The sequence below is a fragment of the Syngnathoides biaculeatus genome, chromosome 2 (assembly GCF_019802595.1).
Source record: "Syngnathoides biaculeatus isolate LvHL_M chromosome 2, ASM1980259v1, whole genome shotgun sequence".
Taxonomy (NCBI): Eukaryota; Metazoa; Chordata; class Actinopteri; order Syngnathiformes; family Syngnathidae; genus Syngnathoides; species Syngnathoides biaculeatus.
Window position 1 is genome coordinate 25,196,151 of NC_084641.1, and position 21,876 is coordinate 25,218,026.

The 21,876-nt window shown below is 41.1% G+C and overlaps 1 protein-coding gene across 5 annotated transcripts in view; it reads right to left on the reverse strand.

Moving 5' to 3' along the window:
* LOC133512855 (cadherin-4-like) overlaps window positions 1-21,876 on the reverse strand; it is a 374,466-nt gene that overhangs the window by 275,622 nt on the left and 76,968 nt on the right. The window contains exon 5 of one of the 5 annotated variants that reach the window (XM_061842868.1): window positions 11,523-11,677. The exons of 2 other annotated variants lie outside the window; for them this stretch is intronic. Coding sequence is in view for 1 of the 3 variants with exons in the window: in XM_061842859.1 (XP_061698843.1) it covers window positions 1,194-1,250 (57 nt within the window). In the remaining 2 variants the exon portion in view is untranslated. Of the gene's footprint in view, window positions 1-1,193; window positions 1,686-1,769; window positions 1,858-11,522; window positions 11,678-21,876 lie in introns of those variants that run through there. 2 more of the 5 variants (XM_061842875.1, XM_061842859.1) reach the window with 2 other exon arrangements.

Below are 21,876 nucleotides of genomic sequence, written 5' to 3' on the forward strand. Positions count from 1 at the left end.
TTGGGCAGCACGGTGGCAACATTATTGGACACTCTAAATTGCTCCTAGGTGTGATTGTGTGTGTGTGTGAATGGTTGTTTGTTTAGTTGTGCTCTGTGATTGCCCGGCAACCAGTTCAGGGTGTACCCTGCCTCCTTTCCGAAGACAGCTAGACTCCAGCACTCCCGTGACCCTCGTGAGGATAAGAGTCGAAGAAATGGATGGATGGAAAGATTGACTTGAAAGCTTCTAGTAGAAGTCGGCACCAAAGCCTCACTAATGGGGTTAACGACATGATCTTGAGAAGAAACATATTCCTCAAGGAATATAAACAGTCCATAGATGAGCTTTGTTCTGCTGATCCGATGTTTAGGGGTGCACATTGTAGGATATAATAATGCGTGTAGTATGTAAAGAAGAGCATGCAACAAAATCCCAAAGTGATTTTGGAAAGTTAACAATGCATAAGTGTAGACGTATAAACTTTGCATGTAGCCAGTGTTTGTAAAATGAAACGACCCAAGTCCAGGGCATGAAGGCCACTGAATGTGCAGAGTGGAGGCTGGTGGCTGGTGGCTGGTGCCTGAATGACTACAGACACAGCGTTCATGTGAGAGCATCCCGGCAGGAGAGTAGTACAAATGTAGGAAGACGTCGTTTTCTACGTCGCATACACCGGTTGATAATGACATCTTGACGACAGGTAGGCTATACCATAAGAAACAATTTGATAGTTCCGATGCCCTGCGCTCACACGACAGATTCGAATACTTAAGTGGTTTAAGTTGGACAAAGTGTGCGCTATTTTGTCTCTATTTATTTTCTTAACTACTGTAATAGTAAAAAAAAAAAAAATGCATAGAATAAGAACCAAAATAATTTATCCGCGTAAATGCCCCGCGTTAGACGTATACTTCCGTTTCAGTGCTGAGAGCAGAATCCTAGGAAAACGATCCGTTATACTAGAGCATCACTTCGTCCCCAATCTGTTGTGTCTCTTAACTTGTAAAATACTTATAATTATAGAGCTTGTTGGAAAGAGTACTTCTGAGAAATCAACGCGTTGCCGTGGATTTCTACGCGCGCCGGATGGATTGCTTCCGAACCCATTGACTATTTTCAACGTGGGCTTTAACTCTTTGCAACGGCAACATAGAACAGTACCACGGCGTCTTCGACAACGCGTCGCTTGGCAAAAGTAGAATAAATCTCACCCGGAATGTGTCGAGAAGAAGGGCTGCTGTCAGGACCAGAGCCAGGTCAGTCCTCATCGCGGCGGACGAAGCGAGCAACAACCACAGCAGAACCGCAAAGACAAAAAAGCGGGAGCCCCCAAAATCTTCTCCCCGGATTGTGTCGCGTCCCCTGTCCTTTCCTCTGTCGGGTCAGACTGTGTCTGCGAGGTTCCGTGTTCGTGTTAGTGCGGCAGCTCGTGAGTTTGTGCCACTCTGAGCAGGTGAGCGCTTCACTCCGCACCAAGGCGCAGTCGGCGTCAGCTTCGAGCCTCCCTCACAACCTTCCCAACCCACACACGCATACACCGCACCCCTCCCTCTCAACACAGACACAGAAAGCAACTTCGCCATCCACGCCACCCCTGCACGAGCTTTCTTTTGAAATTTCTTGGGAAATGAGACCCTTCAAACAAATTGCCTTAGGACAAATGCAGCGTGCTTATATACGCTATTAACCGATTTTAGCTGTTGGCTGGGGGTTTAAAATGTATATTAAAGGTAAAAATATCAAATTATACTTTGTCAATTTATCTCTCCAGCTAGGTAGCTACCTACCGAGTGAATCTGTCTGTCATTTGCTCGATTTGTCCTCCATCTATCAGTCTGTCTGTCCGTTCCGCCGTCCAGCCATCCATTTTTTACACTATGTGTAATCGGCAATTTGAAGAAGCATTGGAGCGTGTGGTAAGGAAGTGAAGAAATTGGTCAAAGCGGGGTGAAACAGTTGGCGAAAGGTGTCTGGTGTTCTATGTGACAGAAGAGTATCTGCCAGGATGAAGGGCAAAATTTATAAAATACTGGTGAGTCCGGCCATGATGTACAGATTGGAGACGGTGGCAAAGAAGAAAGAACAGAAACTTCAACTGGAGGTAGCAGAAATGAAGATGTTGAGGTTCTCGCTTGGTGTGAACAGGTTGGATAGGATCAGAAATGAGCTCATTAGAGGGACAACCAAGGTTGGATGTTTTGGAGACGAGGTTAGAGAGAGCAGACTTCGATGGTTTGGACATGTTCAGAGGCGATAGAGTGGGTATATTGGTAGAAGGGTGATGAGGAAGGAGCTGCCAAGAAAGAGAGAGCGAGCGAGAGGAAGACCAAAGAAAAGGTGGATGGATGTGGTAAGGGAGGACATAAGGACAGTGGGTGTTAGAGAGGAGGATGCACGAGCTTGCCTTGGATGGAAAAAGATGACACGCTGTCGTGACCCCTAATCGGACAAGCCGAAAGGAAAAGAAGTAATCGGCAAACAGAAATATTATCACAATAAAAGTGTCTAAATATCACATGGCTCATTTTTGAACTAACAATTTCATGGAACCCTATGGATAGGTTATTTTAATTAACAAAATTTACTTGATTGATAATTAGAGTCTGAAAGATTTTATTTTATTTTTATTTTTGAAAGTCGTTCGCATCCAACTCTGCCTCTGTTCACATGCTCATCGACTGGAAGCCTACTACCAGCGAGCAAAATGTGTTCCCGCCAAGAAAAGAATAAAAACATTTAGAAAGCTTTTTCAAAAAGGTGCGCAGACCAAATAATATGACAGTAGAAGAACCTACAACTGCCATGAAAAGGACAGCTGCATTTCGGATACAATATCTTCACTCCTGTTTAAGGTGTTTATTGCTAATTGACTTGCACACACCAAACCCAGACTTCAGAATAAAGTACTATATATTGGCAAAAGTATTCTCTTCCCTGCCTTAATTAAGAGTATGACGTGGATGAGCTTGACGGGGCTGCCCAATCCTGACCTCAAACCATTTGGATGAATTACAGTGGAGACTGAGAGCCAGGCCTTCTTGTCTAAAAATCAGTGTGTAACCTCACAAATGGGCTTCTGAGAAAAAAATGGTCATAAATTCCCATAAACACACACTTAAACCATTTCGCAAGCCTTTCCAGAAGAGTTTAAGATGATATACTGTAATTGCAGATTGGTGGACTGATGTAATAATAAACCCTATGGCTTGAGAATGGCATCTCTCTTAAATACATATCTGAGTCAAGGCAGGTGAGCAAATACTTTTGACAATATTGTGTATGTTGTGAAAATGAGATAGTGAAGCCATTAAAACTGTTTTGGCACATGAAACCTAAGTACCTAACATTAAAAGACAGCCAATCGGGGTTATTTGAAAGAAAAAAAGGTTACCCCAAAATGGGACCGGCTCATTGAAAAGGAACAACCACAGGAAATGGAATGAAAGGACAAAGGACAATGACTACATTCAGTGAAATGGTGAGTTGTATACGTAATCATTCATTTTCATTTATTTCTATGCGGATCCATCAAAATGTGTCTTGAAGTGGTGCAGAAATGGTTGGGGACCCCCTGGTCTTCGTTAATCGTGACAATAGAGTAGAAAAGAGAAAGCACTATATACCCCATTACTGTACTACCAAATTAAAAAATTGTGTTGTAACATGAGCAACATTATTAAAATCTGAATTGAGTCTTTCCTAAACATTTTGTATCACACATGCTCCCTTGTCAAAATAAAAATGCTACAGGAAAAATAAATGTTTGTGTTGGTGTACGCGCGCAGGCGCATGTGTATTTTTCATTTACTCTTGCACCTGCACTGCACCTGCGGTCCACTTCCCAAACCTCCATTTGCAAAGGTGTTTGTTTGCCTGAACACAACCTTCCTGATGTATTTCTGGCTTTTTTTGTTCCCGAAATGTGTCCATGCAAGAAAAACGGGCCAATCACTAAGTGCACAATTGATAAAACCATCCCGCTGCCATTAATTATGACGGGAGCAAATGTAGGAAATGAGGTGTGCTCGCTGTAGGGTAACAAAGTCTCTGGAAGGAGGAAGAAGAGATGTGTGGGTCAACAGATCATTATAATTTATAGCCCCATTTATATCTGATATTAACATGTGCACTCATTCTGGATACATTAATTGGTTAATGACATCTACTCCATGGCTCTTTGCACTTTACAGCTAATAAAATGAATTATGAGATGTATTAAATGAGTGCTCAAGTGACGGGATCTTAAAGTAAGCTAGATGGTTCTGGTACAACAAACTCAATTCATCCCAAGAGCAGCGATGAATAGATACCATTCATCACACGAGCGCAGGTTACAAATTATAGGGTTTAAGTCAGGTGTAAATAAATTACAAAAGTACAACAGCGGTTTTATAAACACATTTCAGATAAATATTTACCTACTGTGACTTGTTAATTTGGCAAATTTCAGAGCCAGATACTCGGAAAGAGCCAACTCACAACTTGGTTTTACTTGGTTGTGAAATGTCATTTTTAACAGTACTCCAATGCCCTGCCACAGTCTATCCTTAATGTAGACCCAAAAAAAATTAAATAAGAAAAAAGGGGAGTAAGCTGGACATCCGGCATAAAAACTCGCCCAAAAAAAAAAAAAAAAAAAAAAAAAAAAAAAAAAAAAAAACATGCAAGTGACTCACTATGACGATCCCGGATGGGAAAGGTCAAAAGTCACAACCACATAGGTGTGGAGGCATTTTAGCAACCTAACTACTACTGGTATTTTTTTTAAAGAAACAATTGAAAAATAAAGTTGTCATGATACATCACAGTCAAGGTTTGTTCCACAATTTCAGGTATTGATGCTCTCCCCCAAAAAATATCTTATATCCGTAATATTAATTTCTTTCATTATGGAGCACTTGATTTCATTTGACAGTGAAAAGACGTTTCGGTGTATTTCCTCAGCTGCATCAATGACACATACTGTACATCTTCACTGAAATGAGAAAAGTCAGCCCATAAATTCTACATATCCTATTTGAAAGTCAAAGTGCTGCGCAAAAAAAAAAAAAAAAAATTAGAAGGCAGCTCAGTTATCAAATTCTGTTAACAGACCTTACCAGAGTGGTAAGCAATCGGAATGGCTGCTTTCTCCTAAACAGCATCTATCTTCCAAACTCCCATTCAGACTTGCCACTGTACTGTCTGGAGTTGTTCATTATGTCATTTTTATATCACTCTATTCAAAATAGCCAAATAAACACCAGCCCAGGGAGTAGTAAATGGGCAAGCATCCTCGGTCTAATGGGAGTAAACGAGAGTCAGGGAGACAAGCAGCATTGCTCGAAGACATCTGTAAGCATATTCGGGGGGTGGTGGGTAGGGGTTGTCATATTGCTTTCTGGATAATGATGCTTCCATCAGCCATCAAGTCACCAGGAATGTCCCATACGCTAAAAGTGGTAAGCTTCTCCAGCTCTCCGCTGCGACTTGATAGCAGTATTGGGTCTCACTTTTGCATTCCTCTCTCCACTTCACTCCGTGGCCATGAATGCATTTTCGTTTTTGAAACGACAGTGAATAAAAGTGTATAAATGTTGTGTTGCCAATCTGAAAGAACTATGAAATTTGATATTTCCGTGTTAAGAGCATTTCCATGAGAGTAAGTGTAGACCAGGGGCCACCAATGCGGTGCCGGCGGACGAATGGTAGCTCGCGAGGTATGTTCTAAAAATACCATAGGCCACAAATTGTTACCATTATTTGTGCTTTAAATTCTGAATCTGACTTGCTTACGTGAATAAAAAAAATAAAAAAAAACTGTAATGTCATTGACCACAATAAATTAGTCTGAAGTTTGCCGCAAACAAATCACGTAGCCCTTCATATGATCGGTGCTCACGAAGTAGCCCTCAGCCTCTAAAAGGTTGTTGAGCCCTGGTGTAGACTATAGAACTTTTCAGAGTTTTGGATAAAATAATATTGGTAATGATTTTGGAAACGTTTATTCTGACTATGAGTGCATAACCCTTCCTGGTTGCCATTGGGTTTTCCTTGGCTTGGTCGCAGCATCCTGTTGTATCATTGTTGTTGTTGTATCATTTTTGACCCACGAGACAAGGCCCTCACGGTGTGACGATAGATTAAAGGCTTGCCGAGAGTTGTGTAACAATGGCAGAGGCAGAGATCAGGGAAATTCAGACCTTGGAGCAATGTGAGATATCATTGTGTTCCATCTTTGGATGGAGACATCGATGAGAGAAATACAGCTGGAGAGCCGCAGTGGAACAGACATCCTAAATACAGCTGCAAAGCATTAAGCCAGACAATATGCATTAGTGACTTTTTGAATAATTGTGGGCTCAAGTGGGCTTGAGCGGGGAGCATCGTGTTCTTCTCGTGAATTCCCCTTTGACACGAGGAATTTAAATCCTCCTGGTGTGTTCTTTGTATGTTTTCACGATAATACGTGACACACTATCAACAGGCAATTTTTTCATTTCACACAATTCAAATGTAGCGATGGGACAAAAACGTACATATAAATGTTACACTATTATATTTTCCTTAGTTTTATCTTAACACTTGCAGAAAACCATTCAAGGAAGTCTCTATGATTAACTACTTTTTACAGCAAAAACGTGGTTATTAGGACTCTATGGTTATGGCTAAACTAAAAATCAAGAAACCTGGAACAGACCATGACAACCTCTGCCCAATCACCAACCTACCATTGCTCTTCAGAATCCTTCAAGAAACAGTAGCTAACCATGTCTACTCACCTTTCCACCAAAATCCATTAATCCATCCATTTTTCAGCAACTTATCCTCACAAGGGTCGCGGGGAGAGCTGGAGCCTATCCCAGCTGGCAAGGGGGAGGAAGTGGGGTACACCCTCGACACCTCGAGACAAACAACTGCACACCTAGGGGCAATTTGGAGTGTCCAATTAATGTCGCATGTTTTCGGGATGTGGGAGGAAACCGGAGTGCCTGGAGAAAACCCACGCAGGCATGGGGAGAACATCCAAACTCCACACGGGCAGGGCTGGGATTGAACCCAGATCTTCAGATTGATCGTGAGACCAACGCTTTTCAGCTGAGCCTCTGCTGCCGATTTAAAAAATGGTTTCTGTCCGACGCATAGCACAGTGACAGCTCTGCTTAAAAGTCATCTTCAGCAGCACATTATTCCTCAACACTCATCCCAAATACATTACAGAGTTCTTAATTGAGTTTAACTTTGTTAAAATCTCTTAAGATAATAAGGGCTGACTCTGGGTGTTTTTTTTTTCTACTTGTTTGGCGAGCATTAGCAGAACTGCATTCATGCTAGCTTGTAGACACTGCAGTATAAATAAGCCAGACTCCTATAGTGAGTAAATGGCATACAGTTAAAGAATAGCGACTCCAAAGCGAGCTACATTATGTGCTAAACTGTGTGACATCCATACGCCATTTATCATAGATAAAGAAGCATATCCCACGGCGAGATCCGCCGTATGAGTATGGAAGCTGGGTAGCTATGTACTGTAGCTGTATCACGAATGCGTTCACACAGCCAAGTGGAATGTCCGAAGTTTTCTCAGGTCCTAATCAGGAGATGAAACTCGTCTATTTTGTTGGGAAGGAAGCATAGATTCGGAAAGTGAATCAACATGAGTGCTCATCTGTTTCCTCTCTTGCGGAGTTTCACATGGATTCAGGCTCACCTCCCCCTGCAGTGCCGTCGCCTCCACACTCCGTAGAAGCGCAGATGCTGGAGCCGTCGCTGCTCCGGTGAGTTGCTCGGGAAAAAGACTCGGCGAATTTGATAGAGCCATTGAAAATAAGACCAGGGAAAACTCTCTGATGGTTAACAAGTCATCTCTCGTGTGCTTGAGTCCAGAGACAACGGAACTCCACAAAAATGTAAGCATTACTAAGGAGGAAATTACTGAGGCTATCAAGTGTGTAGGTGCCATTTCATCTTCACATCTTCAACTTCCACAGGGAACTGAAGTCAAGCAAGCGAACCTCTCCACTTTCTTTGTAGACATTCACTCAATGTTCACAGTGAACAGCTTTGCTAAGTATTTATTGCCATTTGACCCCACATGACCTACTTGGTGGGCTATGATATTAAACAAATATGCAGGTGCTGTCGTGTGCAATGCGATGATGTGTTGAGCTGCTGGCAATAGATGGACAAATATGTGAGGAGTACGCGAGGAGAGGTGTTAAAATTATTCCTTGGCAGGATGAATTTTTAGTAGCTATGGGAGGCACTCAGCATAGATGCCCTGAAGGGTGATAGGATGCTTTGATCAGAGATGGTGGGATACGGCTGTTAAAAATCCACAGCCACATGTTCCCTTTCCATTGATTTATATTCCTCTTATTTTTTCCCCCCTTTCTGACTTTCACATCTTTTGACCCCTACCCATCTATCTCAACTTCCAACTCTGTCTTGTGTGCAAACATAACAAAATGTCAGAGGAACTATGCGGTCGCCAGCCTGGTCAAGCAACCTGCTCCACTGATGTTCATTCAGTCACGCTCGCAAAAGACAGCAGCTTTGGATAGATGGCCCTGAGGATGACGAGACACGCACAACACGCTCGTAAGACAGTGCTTAATAAGCAGACATTAAAGTTATGAAGTATGCTTTCATCATAAAAAAAAAAAAAAAATCATACAAAATGTTTCCAGACAAAAAGAAAACACCCATAATAATAATAATATTAATAAGTGTTTGTGTTTTTTGAGCTATTTGGAAAGAATGATTTTAATTTGTGATCTGGCAATGGGGTTCTCTTTTCCAGGATCTGTTTACTTCTGGGGATTCTCTGACACAGAGCAAGTGCAGGGAGTAAATTATTCGATTCACTTATCTGGGCATTTGCTCAATATAAATACCATCTGAGTGCTTGAAATAGATTCGTTTAAGGCCGTACTAAATTATTTAAGTATTCCCAGCGAACGAGTCCCCATTCCCCTTTAAATAAGGCAAACTTGTGGGGTTCAGACTTCGCCTCTGGTCATTGAGCACATTGGATAGTTAAATTGCCTTTGCCTGGAATGCTGCCACCGAATTCCAAATGGGAAAATGCAGGTCCATCGCTTGACCCAAACTTCATTCCGCGGACCAAGCATTTAACCTCTTTACCCAAACGAGATGGTGTCCAAGTGGCCATGAAGACAGAGCGCCCGCTTGGGCTACATATAAATTCAGCTTGTAGATGAAACAGTAGCAGGAGGCAGCGATCTACTAGAGAAGAGAGCGTTCTCACATGTATTCTGCTCGGACGTGACCACGATCCCTGTATTTTATTTCATTTATTTTTGCCATGTATTCAGCTCTTCAAATAACAGTTGTACGACAACGTCCACTTTTGAGCACGGTCCCGTCAAACAAACTTGGGAACATTTGGTTGTACTGCAATGTGCAAAAGCATAATCTCCCTCTGGGATTCAGAGGTTGGAACAGCTTCATAGGAAAGTGCCTCTAACTGTTTGTCAATTTTTTTGCAACAGTAGGCTGTTTTAGAGCAATGTTTCTCCTACACCAAAACATTCACTGGCAGTTTAAAATCATGCAAAATTTGTTAGGTCACAAGGGGTCTTTGAATAGTAATTCGCGCCAACATCATACTTACAGATATTGACTTCCAACTTGGTTGAGCAAAAATAATCACTTGCAGCCATTTCTATTACTAGTTGGTGCCAACAGAAGAGGGTCTAGACACTTATTATGAAGAGAGGACCACTCTTCGGTCAGGAAAACAAGCACTGATACAAGCACTGGGCCTTGGACACGCAGGGAGATGTGTTCTTTACTTAACTTTCGCAATAGGGGCTTACTTTCAACAGCCGCTTCATTTGCACTTCTTTTGCTGATTGTAGTTTGTGTTCTCAATGAAGAACTCTTCCCAGTGAGTTTTAATGCTTCCTGAAGTCCGGATTCCATAATATTTATAATAAAACAGAAAATGAAGTGTGTCCAGGACACAGGCAGTGAAACCTCTCCCATTATTGACTTTTTAATTTCACATTGGGCATAAGATCTGACAGTGCTGTCATTGGTAAAGACATTTAATTATGGTTTTGTTTTTTTTTTGCATGTTGTAATTAGGTATTTGCCATTACATTTACTGTACATGTTTTTTTCTATACTTTGCATTTGTCTGCGTAGGTGAGATTTCCGATTCTCATAGTAAAATTCATCCATCCATTTTCTTAGCCGCTTATCCTCACAAGGGTCGTGGGGAGTGCTGGAGCCTATCCCAGCTGTCGACGGGCAGGAGGCGGGGGTACACCCTGAACGGGTTGCCAGCCAATCGCAGGGCACATGGAGACAAACAGCCGCACTCACAATCACACCTAGGAGCAATTTAGAGCAGTGATTTCCAACCTTTATAGAGCCAAGGCACATATTTTACAATTGAAAAATTCCACGACACTCGAACAAAAGTAAATGTCACCAAAAAGGGATCGATTAATTCTTGTATGTACTTCCTTCCATCTAATAGAAGAGGATTTTTTTTGTTCTGTCTGTCATTGTGCCTCACTGGCATAGATATATATTAATATATATATTTATATATTTTTTTTGGGGGGGGGGGCAATTACATAAAATTGTATAACTTCCCACGGCACACTAATGTACCCCAGCACACTGTTTGGGAATCACTGATTTAGAGTGTCCAATTAATGTTGCATGTCTTTGGGATGTGGGAGGAAACCGGAGTGCCCGGAGGAAACCCACACAGGCACGGGGAGAAGATGCAAACTCCACACTGGCGGGACCGTCATTGAACTCAGTACCTCAGAACTGTGAGGCCAACCCTTTCCAGCTGATCCACCATGCTCCCTCATAATAAAACGTTGACCATAATTTTAAATTAAGGCTTCATGATTTAGCAACATCTGTATCTGATGAAATACATCAATCAGTGTGCAATATGTCAATTTTAGTGGCACTGTCCTGTGAACCTTTGAACTAAATTACTCTCAAAAATTGGTCCACAGGAGAAAGAAATGTTGAAAGGAGATGGTTCATTTATTTCTCCTAGACAACGATGAGATTTGTTCGATACCAAACTGAGAGAAAGGTGTATTGCTCGTGTGTCACATCCTTTTCTCCTGAGGAAGAGCATGCACGTCATCTCAATCTAGGCTCCTTTTAAATTTTAGAATACATCTCAACAAGCTCTACATACGTATTTCAACTAGTGTGTCTGTTTGTGATCTCATGCACAGAACTCTCTCTATGAACTCAATATACTCTCATCCAATCTTCAGTAAACACTTTTCATACTAAGCTCAGACAGAGGAAATGAAGAGCTCGCCAGGAGCACTATTAATTTTCAGACTGACTTTATTATAAACCATCCATCCATTTTCTGTGCCGCTTATCCTCACTTGGCTTGCGGGTGTGCTAGTACCCGTTCCAGCTATATTCATGTGAGCAGGAGAATACACCTTGAACTGGTCGCCAGCCATTCGCAGGGCGCATATGAATAAACCATCATTCGGACTCACATTCACACCAATGGGAAATTTAGTCTTCAATCAACCTACCACACATTTTGGGGACGTGGGAGGAAATGGGAGTGCCTGGACAAAATCCACCCACGCATGGGGAGAACGTGCAAACCCCAGAGAGGCGGGCCTCGGAGGTGAATGCCGGTCATCAGAACTGTGAGCCACATGTGCGAAGCAGTAATCCACTGTGCCTATAATAATCCACATAAAAATAGAATAACATAAATTATGTACACTATAGTGAATTGCTTGAAAATGTATGATGAACCAGAACACGTTCTGGTTACTGGTCCTGATACGCAGAGAGAAAAACTACATTTTAAACTTAAAGCATTGGCTTTTAACTACCACAAAAAGCGAAGAATCTTGGTTTTGATTCAACTCTCGATCAAACCTGATCATACACATAAACAAAGTTGAATTTCTTCATCTTAAAAGTACACCAGAAAAGGGTTGATTTCTCTTCCAAACAAATACTGAAACACTAAATTGTGCTTCACACTCTCTGCACCTCTGCAGCTTCTCCAAAATATAGCGGCATGTCTGCTTAGTGCTTGTTCAAGTTTCCTTACAGTGTTACAAAATTTCCTCGTGTATTTTGAACCACAAAGATATGACGACATGTACACCAGGTTGGACACAAAAGAAGGAGGAAAGGATCTCTACAGGTTGGCCAGACAGAGGGATACAGAGGGAACGGATGTGTAGCAGGTAAGGGTGATTAAGGATAGAGATGGAAATGTGTTGACTGATGCCAGTAGCTGAATAAAGAATAATTTGAGAAGTTAATGAATGCAGAAAATGAGAGAGAAAGGAAGAATAGAAGAGGCAAGTGTGAAGGACCAGGAAGTGGCAATGATCAGTAAGGGGGAAGTTAAAAAAGCACTAAAGAAGATGAAAAATGGAAAGGCAGTTGGTTCCTAATGACATACCAGTGAAGGTATGGAAGCAATTTGGAGAGATTCAACAGAATACGAGTGGGTGAGAGGATGCCTGAAGAATGGAGGAAAAGTGTGCTCGTTCCCATTTTTAAGAACAAAGGCGTTTTGCAGAGCTGTGGGAACCATAGAGGAAAAGTTGAAGAGCCACACATTGAAGTTGTGGAAAAGAGTAGTGGAGGTTAAACTCAGGACAGAACTAAGTACTGTGAGCAACAGTATTGTTTCATGCCTAGAAAGAGTACCACACATGCATTATTTGCCCCGAGGATACTCGTGGGAAAGTACAGAGAACGTCAGGAGGAGCTATATTGTGTCTTTGTGGACCTAGAGAAAGCCTATGACAGAGTACCAAGGGAGGAACTGTGGTACTGCATGCGTAAGTCTGGTGTGGTGGAAAAAATATTTTAGAATGGTACAGGACACGTATGAGGGCAGCAGAACAATGGTGAGGTGTGCTTTAGGTGTGACAAGAATTTAAATTTAAGGTGGAGGTGGGACTGCATCAGGGATCAGCTCTGAGCCCCTTCCTGTTTGCTGTGGTAATGGATAGGCTGACAGATGAGGTTAGACTGGAATTCCCTTGGACCATGTTGTTTGCAGATGATATTGTGATATGCAGTGAAAGCAGGGAGCAGGTGGAGGAACAATTAGAAAGATGGAGGCATGCACTGGAAAGGAGAGGAATAAAGATTAGCCAAAGTAGAACAGAATATTATGTTTTATGTGCCTTAATGGTGGAGGGGGGAGAGTGAGGCTCCAGGGAGAAGAGATAGTGAGGGTGGTCGACTTCAAATATTTACGGTCAACAATCCAGAACAATGGTGAGTGTGGTAAGGAAGTGAAGAAACGGGTCCAAGCAGGTTGGAACAGCTGGCGGAAGGTGTCTGGTGTGTTATGTGACAGAAGAGTCTCCGCCAGGATGAAGGGCAAAGTTTATAAAACAGTGGTGAGTTCGGCCATGATGTAGTGTCCTCTGGTGCACATTGCACAATTTACAAAAACACAACCTGGAATTTTCTTTCAAAAAACTCCCAACTTCAGTAATAGAAAGTATTATTAGTGTCTCATAATCTAACTAAACATTTAACAGAACTGAATTTACCAGTGCACAAAGAAAATGAAACTATTTTGGCTTGACGTGATGTAATTTTGTCTGCAAGATCAGTTCCAACAGGTAACTGCGAGACACCTACCCCTCAAACACTACGCCCAGTTATTTTGTGAACCTTGAAAAGCTACTGTTGCACTACAAGAGTATGTGTACTCATTTAAAGTGCTTCCTTTCTTCTGTGTAAGTACAAATTGTAAAGCTATGTTTAGGCATCAAAGCAACAGCAACAAAACATTTTTATAGCTTTGATTCAGCGTTGCGAGAAAATGCTTCCTGCAATTAGTTGCTGATTCAGCATTTTAGATAAGAGAAACAACACATTATTACAGGTATTTTTTTTTCCAACCAAAGCAATTATTTTTATTAGAAGTCTCTACACAGCGAATAGATACATACAATAAATTATTATTCAAAATCTACACACAAAAACCTCATTAATTATAAATGACACAGGAAAGATGAGCCAGCCAAGGTGAACTATTAATTAAATGTTTAGTTTCAGTGATTTTAGCAGCATAGAGTAATCATTTATCATCAATGAAAACATACTTCTTTTTCAAACAGAAAAATTAATTGCTCTATTTGTTTGATGCATGTTATACATGTTACATGTTTTTGCCACAGTTTCCTTTACATCTATTCACTTATCACTGTTTTTTTCTGATTTGTATCTCAGTTTTCTCTTTCCCATGTTTTTTTTGTCTCTGTATTATAGAAAAAAGGCGTCATATGCTTGTTGTAGCCATTTTTTTTATTTAATTTTATCCCCCCTAATCTCCAATTATGACACCAATAAATTGGAATATTATGCAAACAATGTAGTTCAAAATCATACAATATTTGACATAAAATCCAATTACAAATCAGTATCAGGTGGTTTTCAATGTTTCCCTGTGAACAAGATTCAAGTCTTTGTTTTTGATTGCGAGTTCTACTCGTTGGAGAGCCTTCACCAATCAAGATGCATTATGGTTTGTAAATGTTCTTGATTAAAATAAACATGAGGCAATCATGAAGCAAAGGATTTAGAGGGCTACTGTATAATAGGCCATAACGTAGTACCTTGTTAGTCATCACTTAATTTACCTCATGGAGTAATGCAGTGTAGGTAACAAACTCCGTAGTAGAAATACCTCAGCTCTGGGTCTTCTACTTGAGTTTTATCATGACTGCAAACGCATATGATGGCCATGCGGTGTCCAATATGACTTTTATTGATAGATGTGGGTGTTGTTAATAGAATGAACAATCTTGTCTCCAGAAAAGCTAAAAAAGCAACAGTCTGGAAATGAGCTGAAATTCTGCCCGCACTCTTGGTTCCAGCACTGCTCAGTAAGAACAGTAAATATAAGAAAGTGTTTACTCATGTTGTATTCCTATGAATAATACATTTAGTTGGGCAATTTTAGACCGCTGACACTGATGCTACACTTTGTTGGGCAGCTAAAGTAAGTTCAATCCTGTGAACAGCTTATATTTGGTCTACACTGCCCGTATCTAAAAAAAATATTAAAAATAAATATAAAGCAAAAAGTTTGGAATATGTATTTTTACATTTTGCTGTGAAAACCACGTTTATATTGCTACTACATGATATGCTCTTACAAAGCCAGTTTATTTCCCGTTTGAAATAAGGCCCTCGCTATTGGAAGAAATGTGCATTTGTGGAATGAGTAGCATAGATGAGCAAGTGACATGTAAACTGTGGAAAAAAAAATGTGCTGAGCACTGTCATTGCAAAAACATTCACCACAGCCAGTATTTTAAGTAATAGTCTTAGAGCAAGGAAAACAGGATCCGATGATTACAAAAATATCAGGAGAGCTGTAAAAGGAAGCTTGGAAAAAAACAACTCTTAATGACACCAGCAGCAACTTCCAGAGTGCAATCGTGAACCTATCACAATCTGCTGAGGCAGAAAACTTTCAAGGAAACCACAGAAGCGACACGGCGTGAGGTGTTGGCAAATGTTTGTGTTCAAGTCTTGGTAGTGTTGGACCAAGTGAAAATACCAGTACCGAAGCAGGGAATTTTTTCATTATTTTTTTTTTTAATAAATGGTACCATTTTTTTGTACCGTACTAAAAAAAAAAAACACAGGTGACAGCGTTCATATGATATTTAATTAAAGGCCAGCACACAAAAAGCCGACACTCAGCCAATGACTTCCTGTCTGCCGAGAAGTTTGAAAGTGCATAGGGAGGACTTTTGTGAGTGGGACGTTGTAAGAATGAAATCGCTTCAAGCTGCCAATTAATTCCTCAGAAGTGTTTCCAGTAGGTACCAGGATGTAACCTTTTCATTCGCACATCACGAGACTATGTGAGCATAGTCATATTTACATCCAGGGATTTCTTCTCTGCTTTTATAGGGAAACTCACACATTTGATGTACATGTGAGTCAGTATTACGAGCAGGAAATCAACAGCATTGATAGCATTGACTTGGTCTCCAAGCCCATCATGTAGCAATCCTACCAGGATACAGGCTTCACTCCTCATCGTAGACCACTTTGGAAATAATAATGCAAGTGGAGCAAATAGTTCAACTGATTGATTGTTGATGCCTCCTGAAACAATATAAAACAGCGCTGTTCAGCGAGTGTACTGTTGGGAATATAAGATGATGCATTCTAAAATCTTATCAGTTGCAGGCGGTGCATTTCAGACGTGGGCCTTCCCTCAGCAGTCAAATCTCAACTCTAACGCCATCCCCCCTGCTCCCCTGCACCCCAGATGTACTATAGATGTAGATCAATCTAGACCATGGGTCCTCAATGCGTCGATAGTCGACCAAGACTGCCTCGCAATCGACTGATTGATCGCGGCGGGATGGCGTGGCAAAAAGAAAAAGACATCAGCGAATGTTCCATCTAAACTGCGCGCATGCGCAATTGTGCACCGCTGATGCTGTCTCTTTGTAGATATTCTGCATTGCGTGCAAAAAAAAAAAAATAATAATAATCCAAAGCAAATTGAAAGTATAACATGCAGCTATTCAGTTTGTGGCATTTTGCAATGTGATTCAATGGGTGAGGGATGACTGGTTGTTACATACATACTGTAAAAAATGAATAGAAGCCGCCACTGGTTTCTTTAAGGCAGCACACAGAACTTTCTCCAACAACTACCGCTGGTCTGCCAGACTCTGTTTTTCGTATCTTACCTTACACCCCCTCCACCTGCTCTTAATGACGTACCCTAATAATTACAAATGTTACAGTACTTACACAGCCCATCAATGTGTTTTATAATGACAGCGTCCACCACTGATGCTTTAGCGAGCAACACTGTCTGGGCAATGTAGAGCAAAGACAAGCTAGACATGCTGCTTATGTTTACTTTCGATATTAATGGAGAAAGTTAAAAAAAATGCTAAGATGCAATGACTGTCGGACAATGTGAATAACAGAAGAAAAAGTGGTGAGACTGGACGAGATTTTCTCTTCTTCGAGTGGGAAAGATCTGGTCTGAAGCCAAAGTAGAAAGTGCAGGATGAGATGTTGTGTAATTTTAAAATTCCACCTTGGCACAGCCTGATCCAGGATGAAAGTGCAGACAATACAGTGCACAAAAACCTAATTCTGTATTTTAAATATAGGCGGCAACATTAACCTTAAAACAGTTTGGGAGCATCACCCCCCTCGCGAGAGGCTGGCTGCTTGAAAAGTAGATCTTAGGGTTAAAAAAAATAAAAAAGTCTGGGCACCACCACTAGCAGCATCAAGGCCTCCTGTTTACTTAATGTACTTGGATGGGGAAAAATTGTGTGGTGGCCAAAGAGGCCAGTGACCAAAGCAGATCATGTCAAATCCTTTTTATTGCCATTGTATGAAATGCCAGACACCAGCATTATATTAGCGGCAGTGCCCGGCAGACTTGTGACATCGCTGTCGGAATCTCTTTCAAAGGCAGTTGATCCTAAATCTGCACACTTTCAGTTTGACGTGGTTCCCACTGAACTATTTTTGATAAACCAGGATCACTCAAGTAAAATGTGCTGCTTTAGCAGGAAAATGAACTCCTGTGGTTCTGCCACTAAATCACTACACCTGTACACAAGCATTATTGTATAATAAACATGACAAAAATCCATGTTAACATCATATTCACCTCACCTGTGCAACTTATTGTATCATTATTATTATTAATTACAATTAATTATAGAACTTGTATTTTTTTTTGTGTTGGGTCTGATCAGGCTCGCCATGTAGTTTTCAAAGCAGTGAATAAATCCTTAACTCGATTGTAACATGCCAGCTAGTTACAAGCGTTGTTTGACTTAATGTTACAATGTCCAGTTTGTCTTGAAAAACCTGCCTTAAAAATGAGTTTTTAACCATTACCTTGCTCAGCCTTCACGTAGTTCTAACCAATCAGAGAACGGAGAACCGGGCCACTAGAAACCACTTTCTTCAGTCTGAGATCTCACTCCTGAGCAGGAAAGCCCTTGACCACCCGGCATTTTTAAGCATTTTTCCAGCTCCACAAAATATTATATACCATGACTATGCCAACACCAACATCCCCAAAAGAAAGAATAAATGTTTTTTTTTTTTTTTTTTCCCATCAGAAAAAAAGATTGTTTCTCGCTTACACTGTTCTTCAGTAATCAGCAGTCAAATATAGGTTACTTTCAACCAACTATGTTTCTGGAGAAGGAATTAAGAGTCTCTCAGGACCTAAAACGGGAGGTCAACTCCATCCCCAAAAAGGCCCAGCAGAGGATCTACAGTACTTCCTGCCAATTTTGAGGAAGCACGGTCTGCCACTGTTGAGGCAGTTCTACACAGCGGTTATCGAATCAGTACTGTGTACCTCTATCACTGTTTGATTTGGCGCTGCTACAAAAAAAAAAAAAAAATTCGACTGCAGACAATCAAAAAAGATTGCCTGGACCGCCCTACCCACCCTCAAGGACTTGCATGCTGCCAGAATTAAAACAAGAGCATCCAAAAGCCTCTTTAATGCTCCACATCTGCTCACCAGCTCTTCCACCTCCTTTGCGCTACCAAACAATGCAAACAAAAACGAGCAAACATGACAACAGATTCTTCCTTCTTGCAAATAAAGTCTTAAACAATCCATCCATCCATTATTTGAGCCGCTTATCCTTACAAGGGTCGTGGGAATGCTGGAGCCTATGCCAGCTATCATTGGGCAGGAGGCAGGGTACAACACTGTGAACTGGTTGCAACCCAAAACCCATTCGCACTCACAATCACACCTACAAGCAATCTAGTCTCCAATTAATCCACATTTTTGGGATACGGGAGGAAACCAGAGTGCTCGGAGGAAACCCACACAAGCATGGGGAGAACACGCAAACTCCACACAGGTGCAGCCAGGATTTAAATCCCAGTCCTCAGAACCGCGAAGCAAATGCTCAAAGGACTAGTTCAGCGTGCTGCCAATTATACTTTCATTATAATTTTATTAATTTATCCATGCATCCATCAGTTATCCAAGCTGCTTATCCTCATAAGGGTCACAGGAGGGTTGGAGCCTATCCCAGCTAGTTTTGGGCAAATAGGCAAACTGGTAGCCAGTCAGTTGCAGGGCAGATAACACCATCACAGAGCAGGAATCGATCCCATGCTGCCCGCACCAAAGTCAGGTGTGTGTACCACTACACCATCAGTGATTATTTATTCATATTATCATTTTAGTCAAAATATTTATCAAATTTTCAGGAAAAAAATAATTACACCGTCATCGCGAGATTGCTTGTGGCCTTCTGTTGCTCAGTGATTGTTCTCGCAATGCATTTATGTCTCAGATGTCGAAACAAATTCCTCGTGTGTTATTTACATACTTGGCAAAATAAAGATGATTTTGATTATAAATATTATTTTTTTGAATAACATGTACTTCTTTAAAACCATAAAAACAATCAGTGATATGTAAACACTCTTACAGCGCCTCCCATGTCGTGAGACCAATCTTTTACAGTTCTTATGCTCACCGCCTAGTGTTTTACGAGTCGCGATCTCAATGTGTATGAAGGTGTGGATTCCTCAGAGAAAGCAGAGGAGAAGAATAGCTTTATGCTCCATTCACAATCGCATACAGGAGCTCCAGACCTGTTGTGAGAAGCTGTTAGTCGACGAAAGAAAGGAACACAATAGAAGTCTCTACTGACAAGTATGGGGGCGCCTCGATGGTGAAATTGTAATCACGCAATCACAGCTTGCATAATGTCTTTCGAGCTAGTTGCTGCAGCACAAAGATTGAGTTGAAACAAACATATGCTGTTTCTAACAGCTATTAATTCTTCCTTTGGCAAATAAACTGTGATTCCCCGCAAAGATCAGTGAAAAAAAACAAAACTCAATTCAACACTCCTGTTTAGTAGTCTCTTTGACTTTAATTTAATTTGCTTTAGCATCAGCTCTTCCCCTTCTCCTTATCTACTCTGTCATGCATTCTTTGCTGAGGAGAGGGGGGCCAGCTCCATGCTCGAGGCCCAAAACGGCAATACTGTAGTTCCACAGGACCCCATACCGTTGAGAAAAAAAAAATCATCATGCAGTATATAACATGCTAGATCTACTCAGTGGAAGTATTGTCACGACTTTGGCGTGTGCTCTTTAATCTTCCATCAGGAAAAAGATAATTCAGTATTGTACAGAAACATTTTATCTGCCAAATTAAAAAAAAAAAATGATCAATCAGTCCAACACCACATTAACAAAGTAGTTAATCAGAGGACAGAAGTGAGTAGTTTTCGATTGGTAAAGACAATTTACGGATTTAAATCATATACCGCATGGTATTTACCTGTTAGAAAAAGATAATGAAAGGATTAACACACCAAAACAAGATTTAAAAGGTCGTCTTGACCACAACGCAATGGTTTGCTGATTTCCCAGGAGCCACCTGTCCAATTTTGCGGTCGTTGATAAACACACACATGTTGGACGTCTGTCAAATTACACAATGAAATGTTTTTTTGCCTCGACGCACGAATGGTTAATGTTCAAACATCCATTAGTCGTCCTCATGTATTGCTCAATGTTTTCATTGATATTTACCAGTGATTCGGATTTAGATCTATAAAGATGGGCACTGGGGTGGCGCGGTAGACCACTGGTTAACACATCTGCCTCACAGTTCTGAGGACCGGTGTTGAAATCCCGGCCTCACCTGTGTGGAGTTTGTATGTTTTTCCTGTACCTGCGTGAACTTTCTCCAGGTACTCTAACATTCCCAAAACATGAGTGGTAGGTTGACTGAAGAGTTCAAATTTCCCATAGGTGTGAATGTGGGTGCGAACGGTTGTTCGCTTATATGTGCTCTGCGATTGGCAGGTGACCAGTTCAGGGTGTACCCCGCCTGCCTCTTGCCCGAAAATCACTAAAATAATCTCCACCACGGCTGCGACCTTGTGAGGATAAGCAGTACAGAAAATGGATGGACGCAAAATGGACACGTTCCAGATGACCTCATTAATAAGCACACATGTGCAATAAAGCTAAGTGGATTGAACCAACCCATCTTCCATATTAAGCACATTCCCTAACATTGCAGCACTTTCAATATTTCCAAACTTAATCCTGTGGAAGTGATTTATTTCTCCTGCATATTTTGGTGCATGATTCATGAAACTGCTGTATTGTTTGTATAAGTTCATAACCTTCCTGCCTTTCTCTTTATAATCTCAACAAGATGAATTAATAGTTATTGTTATTGTTATTTTGCCATCGGGTGGACTAGTGTTAAGTCTGCCTCACAGTCAAGAGGTTCAAGGAAACCTTTGTACGGATTAGTCGACTAGTGTTTTTGTCGGCTTTACTACAGTTGGGAAAAAAATCATTATGACATCATCAGTGACTCGTTGAATCAACTTGAAATTCATCCCGAGTGTCAACAAAAAAAAAATATGAAGTCATCTTCGGGTATGGAACTTGGCTCAAACTCTTCTGAGTGAACTCTGCAAATTCTCCACATGCTTGTGTGTGTTCCTGGTGACATTGTAATACATATTTGTATGTCATTTGCATAGCTATGGTAAATTACTTTGTTGTTGTTCATAATATGTGCTGCTCACTGAAAATATTGCGGCTGTACAGTATTTTCCTTTACTCAAGGCACAATGTACATAACTTAATGGTTGATGATTTACATGAACTCTAACCTAAAAATATATCCATCCATTTTCTTAACTGCTTATCCTCACAAGGGAGTGCTGGAGCCTATCCCAGCTGTCAAGAGGCAGGAAGCGGGGTACACCATGACCAGGTTGCCAGCCAATCGCAGGGCGCATAGAGACAAACAGCTGTACTCACATTCACACCTAGGGGCAATTTAGAGTGTCCAAATAATGTTGCGTGTTTTTG